Raw genomic sequence first — 17927 nt, forward strand, 5'->3', positions numbered from 1 at the left:
CGAGGGTGAGGGTGGATCTCTGGCGGCCCTGCCCCGCTGCAGTCAGAGCAGTCCACGCAGCCCCACAGGGAAGCTGATGCAGACTTCTCCGTGCATCCTGAGCAGCAGCAGGTGCCTCTACTGGGGAGAGCAGAACAAGGCTGGGTCCAGCCGGGCCAAGTTTCATAACCAACTCTGACAAGCGAGACACCACCTACCAACAAGTCCAAGGCCCAGCACTGGCTGGCCAGCCTCCGAATTCCTGCCATGAGAACGGGTGTGACGTCAGGACACTGGGCTCAGGCTCCTGCTGTGCCAGCATCCAGTGGGAGGCTTTGGACAAGAAACTCAGAATTTTGTCATCTGTAAAGAGAGCATCTGGCCCACAGGCCTCAGAAGCTACAATGCAGGTCTTGGGGGCTGGGGGGTCACCAGGAGAGTCTACCCGGGACAGGCAGTGCTGGTGCAAGTCTCTTAGACACTCTAGTGTGAGTTTATAAAGGTTTTACTTTGATTGTGGCAATTTCTGGTTGTATTCAATTTTTCTTTTTAATTTGATGAGAGGTATTCATCTTTTCTTGACCAACCATTTACTGATGGCTTCTGGGTTCACTCAGAAGAACATTTCCACCCAACATTATTATTTGTTTTCTTCTAGAATTTTCTTACATTAGGTGCTTTGATCTGAAACAAAACAAAACCCAAAACAAAAACCCCACCTTAAATTGCTTTTGCTCTGATATTAGTGATGGTGCTGGTCTTGTGCTGAGACTACTGAGGGCCTCACACGATACTCTGTCAGATCCGAGGGTACTGACAACCGGGATTCTAAGCTTGGGCGGAAGACAGCACAGGTGAAAGATCTCAGGAGGTAATTTTACAGCAGTGAAGTGAAGGGCAAGTTATCAATACGAACTCAAGATCAATTTTATTTTAAAGAGATTTCCTCACTTTGTACAGAAATGAGTAAGCCAGTATGCATAAGCACTGCTAGCTGTGAGACGGTGGTCCTCAAAGACCCCTTTCCACTGAAAGGAACCAGGGCATCTTGGAGAAGCCGCTGATTTCAGGTCCAGGGAAGGGCTTGTGCACAAGCGGCTGGGACACCTTCTCGGACTAGACAGCAACAGAGCCCTCAGAGATACTAAGGCCTCTGGGACCATCTGAAGATGTTCCCAGTTCCCAAAGATGGGACAAACGGAATATCAGATAATATTAAATAGTATCTATAGTGAATGGAAACAAATAAAATAAGCTTAAATCCATGGGTTCAGAATGTCCCAAAAATAAAAATAAAAACTAATTGGTCACAGTTGAAGCATATGCTAGTGAACTCAGTGAACTAATTCAGTGATTTGAAGCTGGGAATTAACTGGGAAGAAGCAGCCATCATTGGCCTCCTCTCTCTCTTATAAATGGTAATATGCTGGGTAACCAAAAAGCAGATGGGGGAGGATTCTCTTTACTGAATTCTTTTGGCTCATTAGTGAAAGAAAAAAAAGGACTTACAGAATTAGAACATCACTATTTGTAACCTCTAGAGAATTAGTGGCCCTAGGTGGTCATCAGTGGCTACTGACATCACCACACAGCAGACAAGTCGGACACCCCGTGCTTCCTGCTAGCAAGAGTCTGGTCCAAAGCAACCAAACCAACAGGATCTGAATCTGCTCATGACTCCAGGTCAGGTGGGATTTACCAGACGAGCAAAGGACATGTTAGTAGACAATGCAGAGAGACACTCCACAGGACAACTAACCAGGTTCTTCAACAGATGATCATAATAAAAGAGGATGGGGGTGGAGACCTATAAATTAAAAGAGACTTAGAGACATATCAACAAGAACTGACATTACTTTAAAAAGAATGTGGGGAATTCAAGCCTAAGGATGCTCTTGAAAGCTATGAAGGTTTTGGAGGTAAGCAACTAAGAGGAAGCTGGCAGCTTCATGAGAGCACCAGGCTAAACCACAGGCCAGCTGGAAGTTTACCAGAGAGGATCAGGGAGAAAAGACAGCTAAGGAGGGCTCCCCTGGCATCAGAAGAGACTCAAAGACTGGCCTCGAAATGACTTCTGCAAAGCGGCCCAAATAGGATGAGACCAGACTGCAGAGCACACTGATTATAAATTGTCGAAAATGAGACAGCAATCATCCTGCAATGAGGGGAGCCAACAGCTGGGTGGGTGTGGCAGCAAGAGAGGCAACAACTTAGAGCCGCCACAGAAAGTGACCGTCACAGAGCTCCGCTGGCTCCCAGGGCACAGTGCCCTCACAGGAACGACAGCAGACTTTACACGTGGGGGTCAAGGCTTCCCTGGAGCAGTCCAGCCAAGGTACTCAACAAATCAACACGCAAACAATGATGACAGGCCCTTGGAGGGGAGGGGAGCAGTAGCTAGAGTTACTGCAATATAGTATTTAATGTTCAGTTTTCATCAAAAATTCCAAGCAATTATGCCAAGAACCAGGAAAGTACAATTCAAAGAGAAAAAAGAGCAGGCAACAGAACCTCCCTGGGAAGGGCCCAGATGTCAGAGTTAACAGACAAAGTCTTCCAAGCAGTCATCGTAAATTTGTTCAAAGGACTAAAGGAAACTATGCGTAAAGAAGTAGAGGAAGGTATGATGACAGTGTGCCATTCAACAGTTATCAACAAAGGGACAGGAATTATAAAAAAGAACCAGATGGAAACTCTTAAGTTGAGAAATATAATAACTAAAATGAAATATTCACTGTAAAGGCTCAAGGGGAGATTTTCAACTGGCAGAAGAGTCAGCAAATGTAAAGACAGACTCTGATAAAAATTACACAACCTGAGAAACAGACAAAAGATCTCCCAAATTTGATGGGAAACATCAAATTGACACATCCGAGAAACTCAATGAACTCCAAGTTGGACAAACACAAACTAACGGACATAATAAAAATATTGAAAGACAAGGAGGGAAAGAAGGGAACCTAATTAGATTAATGGTTGATTTCTCATCAGAAACCACAGAGGCCAGAAGGCAGTAGGACAGCATATGCAAAGAGCTGAAAGAGAAAGACCAGTCAACCAAGAATCCTACATCCAGCAAAACGACCTTTCAAAAAATCAAGGTGAAATGAAGACATCCACAGACTAAAAAAGCAAAAACGACAATTCATCACTAGCAAACCTGCCTTATGAGAAATCCTGCAGGAAGCTCTTCAGGCTGAAAGCTAGTGACTCCAGATGGTAATCTGGATCCAGTTTAAAAAAAAAAAAAAGCAAAGAGTATCAGAAATTGTAATATAGTTATAAAAGACAGCATAAACACATTTTTTCTCTTAAATTTCAAAGCAATTATATAGAACCACATATATGTATATATAAAACCATACGTGTGTGTGTGTGTGTGTGTGTATACATATATATATGTTGTCAGCCTACAACACATAGAAATGGAATGTATCTGACAACAACAGCACAGGTGAAGAGAAGCAAAGCTGTACTAGAGAAAGAAAATGACACCATAAGAAAATACACAGAAACTTGTTCATAAATGTTATCTACGGCATCATTCATAACAGCCAAAAAGTAGCAACAACCCAAATATCCATCAACTGATGGATGGATGGATGAACAAACGTGGTACATCTGTACAATGGAGTATTATTCAGCAATAGAAAGGAATGAGGTCCTGACACCTGCTACAATGTGGATGAACCTTGAAAACATTACCCTAGTGAAAGAAGTTGGTCACACAGACCATTTATTACATGGTCCATTTATTAAAAGACCATTTATATACTACATTTATTATATGGAATGTCCAGAAGAGGGAAATCTGTAGAGACAGGTAGAACAGTGATTGCCGGTGCCTGGGGGTGGGTTTGTTACTGGGTTGGGGGAAGTGGGGGTGACCACTAAGAGGTGATATGTCCCAAAATTGACAATGACGATGGCTAACCAACTCTGAATGAACTAAAAGGCTCAAAAAATAAGCGTGATGACAAGACAATAGAACTATTCTTAAAGCAAACAAACAAGTAAACAAAATAAGAAAGAGCTCAGACTCACTGTTGGCACTGAGGTCAGCCATGTGAGCAGCCCATGCAGGCAGTTCCTATGCACAGACGACCTGGCCCTTCCTATCTGAAGATGTGTCAGGCCTCCCAGGGAGGGGATCCTTAAATACCCATCTGAGCAATGAAACGTCAGCACTTTAGTTAAAAATAACCCTGACATTCCTGTAATAAAAGCAGGCCAGCTTAGTTGTCTCTTCTCCCCCCAGACTATAAGCTCCCTGTCTGTAGTGCCTGCACAGCGCCTAGCCTACTGTGGGCGCTCAGTACCCCTCTGCTGCATGGGTGGACAGATGGATGTGTTTCTGGCCTGGGGCTCTCACTGAGGTAGAGGAGCCCCAAGGGACCCTGCTTTGGGCGTGCAGAGCGGGAAAGCTGGGTGTTTGGAGGTCAGTGCTCTGATGGGCACTGCGTGCACTCGCTGGAAGGCAGGCTCCAGCTGGGCACCCAGGAAAGGCTCAGGTTACAAGAGCCAAGAGCTTACACCTTAGGAGGTCAGACATCCAAGAGGAGGCAGTGCTGTAAAAAGACAAAAGGAAACGGGTGGAGATTCTTCCCCAACCAATCCCTACTCAAGTGGAAGATGCATCCACTCCATAAATATTTCCAGCATCCACCAAATGCCAGGCCATGTTGAGGCCCAAGGCATACAGTGATGAATAAAACAGACTCTGCTCTGCCCAAGTGTAGCGCACAGCAAGGAGAGAGATGGACGCAACCACACGATTCAGGCTGTGATTACAAACCACGCGAAGGATGATGGCAGAATACACGAGCGCTGTGAGACGACCGGAAGGAAGGTGGTTTGGATTTTTGGCTGAGACCAAGGACGAGCGTATGAGCAGGCTGAGGGGCTGAGGAGCACGGGATCGGGCGCGTGAGGAAGAGTTATCACTTGGAGGACCTGCGGGAGAGGTCAGGATTCAGCGAGTAGTGAAGGATGTGGCTCAAGACAAAGCCGTGAGGGAGGCGAGAAGTCTCACGCAGGAGTTTTACTGTATCCGAGGTTCAGCTACTGAAAGGTGGCACGTGTGGGCGCTGGGAGCCGGGCGGTCGGGCTCATGCGAGGAGCAGGGAGAGGGCAGATCGAGGTGGACGCCCAGGTTTCCAACTTGAAGAGCCGCGTGAATGGCGCCGTCTGTTGATGGGGAAACAAGGAAGGCAGATTGCAGGTGAAGTCACGTTTGCTCTGCCTGTGGAAGATCCAGGCGGAGGCATCAGCAGGCAGTGGAGTAGACAGTCTGGAGGTTGGAAAAGGGGAGACAGCTGGAGGGATAAATCTGACACGTGTGAGCCTATTCATGGCATTTAAAACCATGGGAGTGGATGAGATCATCTCAGGAGTGAACGCAGAATGAAACAAAGGCAGTCCAGAAAAAAGGCCAGGGCAAGGAGGCTAAGCCAGCAAAGAAGACTGGACAGCAGAGGGAGAGGTAGAGGGAGACCAGAAAAGTGGAGGTCCCAGGACCAGGGGTCAGCACTGCCAAGCGGTGCTGAAGGGTCACCGGAGAGAAGCCAGAGCGTCCAGTGTGGAAACAGCTGGTGAGCTGGCTGCCTGCGTGTGACGACATGAGGGGGCAGAGGCCGTGCACAGGTCTATGCTGGTCGACGGCACCGGCGTGTCTGGGTTGGAGAGCTGCGCTGTGTCTGAGCACTGAACGTGGGCCCTCAGTCCTACTCAGTCCTGCTCCTGTGGTTCTCGCTGACGTTGCTGTTCAACATATAGTCTCAGATAACGGATACTGTTTCTTAACTTTAAATTTTTATGTTTCTCTCAATTCATACATGCACTTCAGATGTCTCTAAGCCACTGGCACTTTTTACTAACAGTTCCAGATATCGAGGCAGTGACATTCATAGCACACAATTCCCAAAAAGAACATTTGTATTTTAAGAATCGGCAAGAAACGTAAACTCCAAATCCTGACTGGCCCTTGTCCCATTATTTTTCATTCTCACATTGTTCAGGGTTTTTTCTCAAACTTACACAGCTTCCAAAAATGGTTAAATGGTTTTTAACATTAAAATCAAACTACAGAAAGCAAAGAAATAAAGTACAGTTTTAAAGTGTTAAACATTCCCAAATTCTCACCAGGTTTCCTTTCAAATGCAGAGCTGATTAAGATCAGAGCGGTGTTTACTTCCTGCACAGAAGAGGCTCCGTGACCTCCAGCTTCAGACATGCCATGATCACCACAAAGAACCAGCAGATTGGGCAACAGAGTCTCTCTCTCCTATAGGGTAAAGGAAATACATTTCAGCTGAACCCAGCCTGGGGAGATCATGTGTTCTCAGATTTCAGCTTTACCCTGTAAATAGTAGCTCTTCCTAAATTTTTCTTTTCTTTTTAACCTATGAGCTTATAGTCCGATCGAAGGGTCAACGTCGAGTAATGTCATAAATAAAACAAACGGAATCACACGGGGGTCACGGAGCACAGGAGGGCTGTTAGGCCCCTCAGGGCAGAGAATCAGGGTTTGGTTTCTGTCTTTGCCGTTTCCAAGCTGTGGGCGCCCGGGCACATTGCTCTTCATGCCCTAGTCTCCTTATCTGTCAAACAGAGCTGCCCCTGGCCTCTGGGGCTCTGGTCAGTGGCTTCTGCTGCCCCTGCATGTACCTGACAGGCTCTGACTTGCCCTTGCTGCTTCTGCACCTGGAATACACCTTCCCAGATGGTGCGGCGGCACCCCTGCCCTTCAAGTCTCGGCTCACGTCTCCCACGTCCTTAAGGACGACTGCTCTGGCCATGCAGTTTAAAATTACAGCCTTTCTCTCAGATGTTGTGCCCTCCTCCTGCCCTACGTTCTGCTATGGCACCGATCACTGTCTAGAATACTTATGTACTCATTGATTATGCTTCGTGTTCTTCCCTCCTGGCTAGAGATTAAGCTCCACAAATGCCCAGACAGGAACAGTGACAGAGAAGGCCTCCAGGAAACATGAGCTGGATGAACAGGTAGAGATGTTAAGAGCCGTGATTCTGCAGCGTTGCTGGGTACGGTGCCGGCACACGGCACGTGCTCTGTAGGTGAAGGCTGCTTGAGTGATGGTAGGTATGAAGCTCACACAAGGTCACCCCAGTTCACTTTAGAAGCTACATTTCTTCTAGGAAACATTAGCACCTTGACATTCTAGGCCCACCTCTGAGAGCAGCGAGGTGTGGATCTTCATCAGGACGCTGTCCATCTCACTGAGCTTGCGCCCGATCAGCGGGCTCTTGGGCCCAGAAATGTGGCCGATGTGGTCCAGCCCAAGGTAATGGAGGATTAACACATCCCAATCCCGCCTTTTTAATACTTTATCCAAATGTCTTGTAACATTATCATCCACCTTTAAAGGGAAAAAGAGTACATATGAATAGCCTCCCTAATTCCCCTGGTGTTCACTCTTCAAGGAAAAGTGATATGGTCATTTTAAAATCTACGGGCTTATTTTAGGTACTAGGACTCATGGGAGTTTGAAAAGACCAAAACCAAAACCAAAACCAAAACACCAAACAAAGCAGCCCCCCAAATAAAAACTGTCTTAAAAAATGTTTGCATTAGATTAAGCTTTCACTAATATTGTTTTTATGTCTCTAAGTTATGGATAGAACATATTATAACTTAAACAAACAAAGGCTGTTCTCACAAAACAATTCTTCAGGATCACTACTGGAGCTTAAACTAAAGCTGACCAGATAACCAAGTTAAATGGGTGCCAGGTTGTTATGAGGCAAGTGAGGGCTAAGGGCAGTTAGCTAAGACAGGACAGTGCCCAGAGTTCAAGAAACCAGCGGGGTGAAGCTGGGGACGTCTGCCTGTGTCCTACGAGAAGGCTGTTTGGGGAAGAAAGAGGCACACACTCAGCAGTTCCCAGCCACACAGCCCCTGACAGAGCCACTAGCCGGGTCAGCCCTGACCCCTCCCTCCCCCTGGAGAATCTACTACAAAGACAAGTGCTTCTGAGCTGTCACACACAGGGTGGTCAGTGACTGCTGTGTCTATACGGTCAGCTTTGGCAAAGGGTGTCGGTGTAACAGGACGGCAGGCGCTCCCCGGGGCCAAGCAAACGGCGGGTCCGTCCAATCCAGCTCAGACGGTGCCTTTGCCCTGAGGGCCTCCCTCTGCCCCAGGGCCAACACGGGGCGGGGTGGGGGGGTCTAATCTCCTTGTCGGAGGCTGCACACGCAGCACAGGGCCAACGCTCTCCGCACCAGGTAGGCTCGCCCAGCTCACGTCTGCCCTCATGCTGCCGCCCTCGCAGAACAGCAGCAAGGCAGGATCCCAGGCAGACCGTGGGGACCTCAGACTCTGCCTCGCAGACTCTGCCACCCCATTCTGTCCACTTGCGAAGGCCCCACTCACCTGTCAAAACTCCGGCTGAGCGGCTCCTCCTGGGAAGCCTTTCCCGACCCCCGGTACCCGTCAGCGGGTGCTCACCCGGTCTGGGCTTTGGGCTCAGAGAACTATGCTCACACCTGCATTAGGGTTTATGGTCCTGGCTTGTAGCTGATTATGGGAGGAACAACTTTTTCAATCTCTCCATACTATTCTCAGTACATTGATAAAGGCCACATACAAAACAGCGCTGCCTCTCACTAAGTTAGAGGGTACCAGGCTCTGTCTCATAGGATATATTTTTCTTAAAAACTGACCTCCGTATAATCTGATACAAAAAAAGAGGTTGTTCCATCATATTCCACGAAATGCTTCGGGAATAACTTCCCCCACGTTTCATCTCCGTAAAAGACGATTCTTCTCCCCGCTGCCTTCGCTCGTGCGAGCACGTTGTCCTCCAGCAGCGCGGGGGCATTGAGGTTCCTGACGACATCGATGAAGCCGGGGAGGCTCCCTGTCATCAGCGCCTGCAGAAGGAAGCATTCAGGGGTCAGACCACAGAATCCAAGCACAGCGTGGGAAAAGGCACCGGAGGTGATCCCAACGAACGGAAGAGGCAAGCGCAGAGCTAAAGCAACGCCCGTGCTGAAGGCTGGGCCAGTATTAGGACAAAGGGCGAAAAGCTACACAGATTCTTGGCAAAACCAGCAAACTCAGCAAGTGAAGAACTGACCATATTTCAGCCGATGAGAGGACAAAGGAGGAAGCCGTGGGGTAGCTAGACGGCTGTGGTCAGAAAAGCAGTGACGGATGATAAGAAATGAAACAAACGGCGAAGGGTGGTATGCTGTCTGTATACCCAAACCCACCATCAGGCCCTAATCTAAGCTTCAGATCTGCTTCATGTGACAAGCAAACTCCGCACACTAATCCTGAAGCCCAGCCATGCTACCTGTCCCACCCCGCCCCGTGAGAGAAAGAGCAGCCTCCCACACACCCAGGGAGGAAAGCAGTCCCTAAACAGGAACTCTGAGGAATCCTCACAGTAAACTCGCCCAGGGATGCTGGTGGGGCCACCTCCCCGCCCCACTCAGCACCGTAATTTCTTGGAGGAGCAGGTGGGTGTGACATGTCCTCATACCTTTCTGCTATAGAATTAAGTCAACCACCTCCCTCATTTTAGCAGAATCTAAATGGGTCGTGGGTCTCCATGATCTGGAGTTTGCTGACAACCTACAACACTGGCATCCAGGGACCTGTGCAATGAAAATAAAGAGGAATCTGGACAATGCTAACAAGTGTAATAATTTTGCCAAGACTTCTTTAACAGCAAAGTAACGCAAAAATGAGTTAATCTTGGACTTTGAGAATGAGGAGCCTGGGAAACCCTCTCCCTGAAGAGCAACGATAAAACTGGATAAAACTGTCAAAAGCAACCCCTTCAAGACTTTGAAAACTCAACGAAGGTATACACAAATCGAAATGTTCTTATCCAAAACACGTCCGCATTTCGGTAAGAACTGAGAGTACCTGTGGTGTTTTAACCTGGGCTGCTCCCCTCCCGCACACCCAGTTCTGTGACGCGGCAGCCACGAGGACCCGGAGGGGGCCTGCCCAATCCGGCACTCCACGGAGAAGCCCCATGCCAGGGACAAGGCGAAAACAGGGAAGGCCAACGTCACAGCTACCTGAGGCTTCAATGCTGGTTGTAGTAAGACACAGCAAAGTCTGCAAAGGGGGTCTGGGGAATGGGACAGCTGCGGTAGGCTTCTGTGAGCTTCCACATGGTCCTGGAATCTGGAAGGCTGTGTGCACACACAGGGTGAGTGTACACTCAGGGGAGAACAGAGAGGGCCTAGCTGCCTGGTCCTTTCAGCTGAACACAGGCCCTGCTCAAACAAAGTGATAGTCAGGGAAGACTCATAAACTGCCTGAAGAGTAGCTGACGGTGAGCCACACACAAAGACCCCCTGTAGAGAGTGGAGGCCGCACCACAATGTGTTTAAGCACAACCTGTGACCAGTCATTGGCTCACCACTCAGCCATCCCGACCTGGCTGCCCCTCAGGAAGAGTGGCCTAAAAAAACCCCAGGAATTAAAAAAAACACAACAAGCAGAGACATCAGTGAGTGTACATTTCAGGACTTCGGACTTCTCTAGAAGTAGCCTCGGCAAGTCAGCAAAACAGCGACAGCCACCAGCACTGCCGGGTGGGGATCAGGGCCCAGAGCCGAGGTGGGAGTCGCATGCACATATATACTCGGTCAATCTCATCAAACTGTACTATACTGTATTGTATGAAAATTCTACCTCAATGAAGTTATTTTTTTAAATGTGAGCCTTTCACCCCAAAATTCTGCTTCCTAAAGGTAACCAGTTACTTTGGGTGAGTATCCTTTCATCCGTATATGTACAATCAGAAATATATAATGTATTTTTTTTTTTTACCCTAATTGTAACAAACTATATAGATAGTTCTGCAACTTGCTTTTTTCACTTAATAACATATCATGAACCCCTTTCCACAGAAAACATACAGGTATTTCACCTTCTTTTTTAAAAACAGCTACAAAGTACTCCAGTGTTTGGATATACAATGTATATATCCAAGACGAATTTAATGACAATTGCTTTTTTTATTTTTATTTTTGAAAGCAGAAAAGAGAATTTATTTTATGGATACTGAGTACCCACGAGCAGAGAGGAGAGATTTAACTTTTGGAAAGCTAACAGGAACTAAGGCTAGCGGCTCTCTCAGTCACTCAAAGGACACAGTCTCGCATGTGTCCCTTTTATTTCTCTGTATGTCTGTTTTTCTTTTTGTCACTCTTCCTCTTTTTTTTTTTACATCTTTATTGGAGTATAATTGCTTTACAATGTTGTGTTAGTTTCTGCTGTATAACAAAGTGAATCAGCTCTATGCATACGTGTATCCCCATATCCCCTCCCTCTTGCGTCTCCCTCCCACCCTCTTTAATCCCACCCCTGTAGATGGTTGCAAAGCACTGAGCTGATCTCCCTGTGCTATGCAGCTGCTTCCCACTAGCTATGTTTTACATTTCGTAGTGTATATGTCGATGCTACTGTCCACTTCATCCCAGCTCACCCTTCCCCCTCCCCGTGTCCTCAATTCCATTCTCTATGTTTGTGTTTTTATTTCTGTCCAGGTTCATCAGAACTTTTTTTTTTTTTTTTTTTAGTTTTTAGATTTTTTAGATGTGCTACCATATAGTATTTGTTTTTCTCTTTCTGACTTACTTCACTCTGTATGACAGACTCTAGGTCCATCCACCTCATTACAAATAGCTCAATTTCGTTTCTTTTTATGGCTGAGTAATATTCCATTGTATATATGTGCCACATCTTTATCCATTCCTCTGTCGATGGACACTTAGGTTGCTTCCATGTCCGGGCTATTGTAAATAGTGCTGCAATGAACATTGTGGTACATGACTCTTTTTGAATTATGGTTTTCTGAGGGTATATGCCCAGTAGTGAGATTGCTGGGTCACATGGTAGTTCTACTTTTAGTTTTTTAAGGAACCTCCATACTGTTCTCCATAGTGGCTGTATCAGTGTACATTCCCACCAACAGTGCAGGAGGGGTCCCTTTTCTCCACACCCTCTCCAGCATTTACTGTTTGTAGATTTTTTGATGATGGCCATTCTGACCGGTGTGAGGTGATACCTTATTGTAGTTTTGACTTGCATTTCTCTAATGGTTAGTGATGTTGGGCATCTTTTCATGTGTTTGTTGGCCATCTGTATGCCTTCTGTGGAGAAATGTCTATTTAGGTCTTCTGCCCATTTTTTGGATTGGGTTGTTTGTTTTTTTCATATTGAGCTGCATGAGCTGCTTGTAAATTTTGGAGATTAATCCTTTGTCAGTTGCTTTGTTTGTAAATATTTTCTCCCATTCTGAGGGTTGTCTTTTGGTCTTGTTTATGGTTTCCTTCGCAGTGCAAAAGCTTTTAAGTTTCATTAGGTCTCATTTGTTTATTTTTGTTTTTATTTCCATTTCTCTAGGAGGTGGGTCAAAAAGGATCTTGCTGTGAGTTATGTCATAGAGTGTTCTGCCTACGTTTTCCTCTAAGAGTTTTATAGTGTCTGGCCTTACATTTAGGTCTTTAATCCATTTTGAGTTTATTTTTGTGTATGGTGTCAGAAAATGTTCTAACTTCATTCTTTTACATGTAGCTGTCCATTTTTCCCAGCACCACTTATTGAAGAGGCTTTCTTTTCTCCTTTGTATACTCTTGCCTCCTTTATCAAAGATAAGGTGACCTCATGTGCGTGGGTTTACCTCTGGGCTTTCTATCCTGTTCCATTAATCTACATTTCTGTTTTTGTGCCAGTACCATACTGTCTTGATTACTGTAGCTTTGTAGTATAGTAGTCTGGGAGCCTGATTCCTCCAGCTCTGTTTTTCTTTCTCAAGATTGCTGTGGCTATTTGGAGTCTTTTGTGATTCCATACAAATTGTGCAATTTTTTGTTCTATTTCTGTGAAAAATGTAATGGCAATTGCTTTTAAAAAGCCTCCAGTGGAAGTGCCATTTGAGCTGAGGTGTGAAGATGGAGTGTTGTCTAGGTGAGGTGAGGTGAGGCTTTCCAGGGCAAAACACAGCAAACTGCAAAAACCCAAAGGTGAAAGGGGGCAGTACACATGGGGAACGGAGCTAGGTGCGATCTGCGTGGATAAAACACACAGGAAGAGGGAAATCGGCTCAGATGAGGGTGAAGAGGTAAATGGGGGAAGACCACGCACCCTGAGGCCTGGGTTAGGAGGCAGAGTGTAAGCCACTGGAGGACTGTTGGGACTAGAGCAGAGCAACATGATCTGTTTGGACAGGTTCTGGGTGAGAAGTGCTGGGATAGTTTTACAGTCCAGGCTCACACCATAGCAGACTGGCCTACAGTGGGGGCAGTGGAGGTGCTGGCTGAGTCCAGTTAGTCACATAAACAGTATACAGAGATCTGTTCACCTCGTTTCTTGTGAGGAGTGTTATCATCAAACTTTCAATTTTTACAATGTGATAAGACTCTTTAGTTGCTTTTAATCTGATTACTAGTACAGTTAAGAATCTTTTCCTATGCTTACTAGCATATTTCAATTTCTTTCTATGTGGATTTCTTTATATCTTTTGTCCAGTTGCTACTGGATTGTTGCCCTTGATCAGATCCTCTTTACATATCATGGGGTTCACATCTTGTTTTGTGTTAACTGTAAATAATTTTTCCATTTATTGTCTGTCAGTTGACTTTGTTTATAATGTCTTCCACCACTTTGGGTTGAATCTATCCACCCTTTCCTCTGGGCTTTTATAAGGCACTTCCCTCCTCTTCAAACTAGTTTGGGTTCACATGGACATTTTTAAGAAGGGCAGGGACTACCTGGTATCCCCTTCACCCCAGGAAACATGTAGGCAGCAAAAAAGTTGCAGCTGAGAGCCCAGGAATTTTGAGTGCTTGTCTGTCATCTCCTTGGGGGTTTTCCTGGGGTTGCTGTGGTCTTGGGAACCGTAGTTTCCTGACTTCTGAGAATTAAGGAGGGCTCTGCAGAGACTACTGAAAGAGAATTTGATCTGGTCACCTTATTCTGTATAACACAGTGTTGCTGTATAACACAGTGTGACCAACCGAGGCTCTGGAACTAGGCAAACATAAGGTTATGCTCGGTTTCTGATGCCAGCTGTGAGATTTCGCACTTCAAGCCTGTTTCCTCACCCGGGAAATGGAGAAGAGAGTGGCACCAACATCATGGAGCTTCCACGGGGCTGTGGTAAGAGTGTACAAGACAGTGCCTGCACCACGGGTGCACCACAGCCAGTGGTAACTGCTGCTATTACAACTATAAATTCCCAGGAAAAGGAAAGGCATTAAAAAATCAGTTACAACGTTTTAGAAGGAAGCTACTGCAGCATCTTAACATGTGAACATGCTACTAGAGACATTAGTCTTGAAATTTTAAAACTGGTGTCTCGTGGCAATTGTATCAGCACCTCCAGATGAACTAAGTCCCTTCCTAGGTGGAGGCAGGGCAGGGGACACACTCCTTAGCCAACACTACCTGATCCTATCAAATTCCAGAGCAAGGTAACCCTAACTCCAGGATGGACTTCCTGTATACTAGCTCCTCCCTGATAGAGAATGAGGAGCAAGAACCTGCAAAGGACCCAAAACAAAACACTGGTTTGGTAAAATGAAACCAAAGGGAGGACCACACCGGCCAATGTGCAAGACTGAACAGAACCTGGAGCCACCACGCTCACTTACATTTTTTCTTACAAATCTGCCCAGATTCCTAACAACTCTTTTCTTATCAAACAACGGAGGAATGGGTTCCTGCCACACTTCTGACAGGACAGATAAAGAAAGCAGTGATCCTGGTGGTCAGGAGCCTGGATGCCTTGCTTCCAGCTTCCACAGGACTTGTTTCAACAGAACGACTGCACCCCAAAAGGCTGTTCCCAAGCATCCTGACTACAGGTGGCCTCCCCCACTCCCCATCACTCTCTAACACATTCTCCTCAATTTCTTCCGTAGCATTTATCACCTCCTGAAACAATTTTGATTATTTATTTGTATACTTACATATCTTCTGTCCCCTCAATTAGAAAGTGAGCTTCATGAGGACAGGACAGTTGCTATCTTGTTTTTTCACTGAATCCCTCTTATCTAGAACAGCACACAGTACATATAGATCCTCAATAAATATTGAATGAAGGCCAAACCACATCCAAAAGAGGCAGAGAGAATGGAAAACTCAAGAAAAAAAAATCAGTAAAAGATGCGGCCTGAACCCCTTCAATCCCAGACTGCTTTACTCATCCAGTAAACATTTGTTGAGTAACTACTAATGCTGCCCCCAAGCTTTAAATCAAGAAGTGACACCTTCTCACCAACTAATAATGTGTCACACGATCATCCACAGATGTAAGGTTCAGCCAGAGACTTCTACACCATACCGGCCTGCAGTATATTCACAAACTTTTAAGGTCCTCTGTCCTTTTCTGATCCCACTTCTTTACTCAACCTTCGGGTCTAAGCTTGAATGCAATTTCCTCAGACAGGCTTTTCTGAACCACCCCAATCTAAACTGAGCCCCCAACCAGCACTGAACATCACGCTCTGTTCTTTTTCATTATGCATTAATCACACTTTGTAACTGCACATTTACTTGTATGTTCATTTGTTTAATGGCTATGTCTCTCATTAGAGACTGAAAGTTCCATGAAGGCAGAGATGTTATTTTCAAAAAAACTTGTTTTTGAGCAAATCAATAAAGCTTTACTCTTTTCTTTCCCCACAGTTCTTAAGTAAAGCAGTAAAGCATATGTACTTCAAAGGCACTCTCACTAGGCTGAACACCTGAAGGCGGTTTATACAGTAAAAACAGGTATCTGTGAGGCCAGATCATGTTGGTTTGGTCACTGTGTTTACTAAAATTTTGTACAAGTTATTTAACTTATCTGAATTTGCTTCCTCATCCATAAAGTCAAGTGATTGAACTAGATAACCCTAGAGGCTCCCCCCAGAATTCTAACTGACCCACTGATGATTAAAGAAGATAGCAGGTTAGCAAGGAGCATGGTATCTCTTGGATTAGATTGGCCTAGATGATCTGGCTCTAAATCTGTTACACTTCCCGTGAAGCATGAGCTTTTGGCTACCTTTACAGACGGCATAAATCATGGGTCTTAGTTCCATCCTATCTGGGAAGCTTTTTCAGCATTCTATTGCCCCAGCCAGGTTGACAGCACCAAACTAATTTCCACTTAGTTAAAATTGGGACTCCAAGTAACAGACTACAGAGAGCCCCTCTAAACCTCTGAAAGAGCCAAACCATGATCTATAATACGTTCAGTCAAACTGTTTACCTTGATTCGAGGCATAGTAACTGTAGGTGGCTTTGCTTCAGCCACAAAACTGTGAGATGATCCTTTTTCCACAAGATAAGTTGTGTAGGGCATAAATTTCACACCCTTTGACCCAAACACAAAGTCATCTCTCAAGGCGTCTATCAGCATAATAACAACTTTACCGAAGAGAGGTGGTGGGAGCTTGGTCCAGTTGGAAATGGCTCCTAAGAGTGTTTGAAAAAGAAAAAGAAAATTGAATTTAACCTTTATTTAGCATTCAAGCACCTTGTAATCTAGTTTCTGCTTACTTCTCCAGCACATACTCTGTCACACCTACATATCCTGAGCCAGAGAGAAAGGCCTGTTCTTGGGAAACAACGCTGGGATCAGGGGGTGGGCAACAAGTAAGCTCAGGGAGCCCTAATATTGTGTAGTGAATTACCCTTAGCATGATGGGGAGTACTGGCACAGAGGAGTCCCTTCGTGAGTATACTGGAATGGGACATTAGGGAGATTGCCCTAAAACACAGTGTTGCAGGTAGGGGATGGGCGAGCATTTACAAACTGTCTTTCCATGGTTAGTAGCTGGTATTGTGTGGATTTGATCCAAAACGTGAGTTCCTTTACCTAACATATACTGTTGGGTAGGTGACGGCTAGGGAGGGGCCTAGGCAGGGAGGTCTTAACTACTGGAAAAAACGGGGTCTTGGAGGAATGCCATAGAAGAAAACACGAGAGGTCGGCAGCAATCTTATCTGTTGTGTCTTCCTGAGCAAAAAGGGTGCCTGGAACAGGGAGTGACCCAAACATCTGCTCAGGGAAGGGGGTTGGGGTGTCACTGGATGAGTAGAGCTGGGGAGACGCTTACTCTTTACGGGTATGGAGATCTTACTTTGCGGTGACCAGGGAGGAGGATCTTAGTAGTGGTGCTTGCCACAAACTTGTAGGATACATAAAAGGAGGCTGGAACGGTAAGAAGGGGACCCTAGGGGGTGGGGACCAGAATGGAAGAGACCACCCGGGAGCCGCGGGAAAAAGTCCAAGAGGCGAGGCTCATAAGGAGGGTCCTCCGGGAAGAGTGGGGCCCGGGGAGCAGAGACGCCCGGGGAGCGGTCCATACCAGCCGAGGGTTCGGGCGCTGGGGACTCTGTTTGGTGCTCCGTCCCAGAAAAGGAACAAACGGGAGCCGGGAAGAATCCTCGGAGGAAGAGCGCGACCCCGAGCACCTCGATCACTACGCAGCAGGCGGCGAAGGTCCCGGAGCCCAGCCGCATCGTGCCCACCCGCCGAGCCGGGATCCGGGTTCCCGGACTCCAAGTCACGTCTCGCCCAAAAGCACCGGCTTCCGCCTCCAGGGAGCCGCCTCCGAGCAAGCGCGAACGGGAGGTCAGGACAGGTGCCCGGCGCCCCCGCGTCTGCCGTCGCGCCGGAAATACGCGCCAGGGTCCGGGCGCTTCCGGGGCGGGGCGGCCCTGAGCTCACGGCCCTCTCGTGTACTTCTGGGGCGTCTGCCGGCAAGGCACCGCCAGCCCCGTGTTAAGGTCTGAGCCCCTCCGGCTGTCTCGGGTTTATGCTGTGTGCCGTGCCTCCTGCCAGGAGCTGTCACGCATTTTGCCGCGTTTGCTCCTCAGCAGCCTGCTGAGTCAGGTGTCATCGCCCTGAGAGCCCTCGTGTGTCTTGGGCAGGTCTGTGCAGAGGACGCTGCCTCCGACCACGGCT

General features: G+C 46.8%; 1 protein-coding gene across 4 annotated transcripts in view; it reads right to left on the reverse strand.

Moving 5' to 3' along the window:
- The window catches only part of PIGG (phosphatidylinositol glycan anchor biosynthesis class G (EMM blood group)), a 39524-nt gene extending 22042 nt beyond the window's left edge, over positions 1 to 17482 (reverse strand). For 3 of the 4 annotated variants that reach the window (XM_007467894.1, XM_007467893.1, XM_007467896.1), the window contains exons 1-5: positions 17329 to 17482; positions 16227 to 16432; positions 8665 to 8874; positions 7170 to 7358; positions 6121 to 6262 (exon numbers count right to left, since the gene is read on the reverse strand). In XM_007467894.1, the coding sequence (XP_007467956.1) occupies positions 6121 to 6262; positions 7170 to 7358; positions 8665 to 8874; positions 16227 to 16432; positions 17329 to 17482 (901 nt within the window). The remainder of the gene's footprint in view (positions 1 to 6120; positions 6263 to 7169; positions 7359 to 8664; positions 8875 to 16226; positions 16433 to 17328) is intronic. The other variant, XM_007467895.1, reaches the window with a different exon arrangement.
- Positions 17483 to 17927: the final 445 nt, after the last annotated feature.

The sequence above is a fragment of the Lipotes vexillifer genome, unplaced genomic scaffold (genome assembly GCF_000442215.2).
Source record: "Lipotes vexillifer unplaced genomic scaffold, Lipotes_vexillifer_v1.1 scaffold966, whole genome shotgun sequence".
Lineage (NCBI taxonomy): Eukaryota > Metazoa > Chordata > Mammalia > Artiodactyla > Lipotidae > Lipotes > Lipotes vexillifer.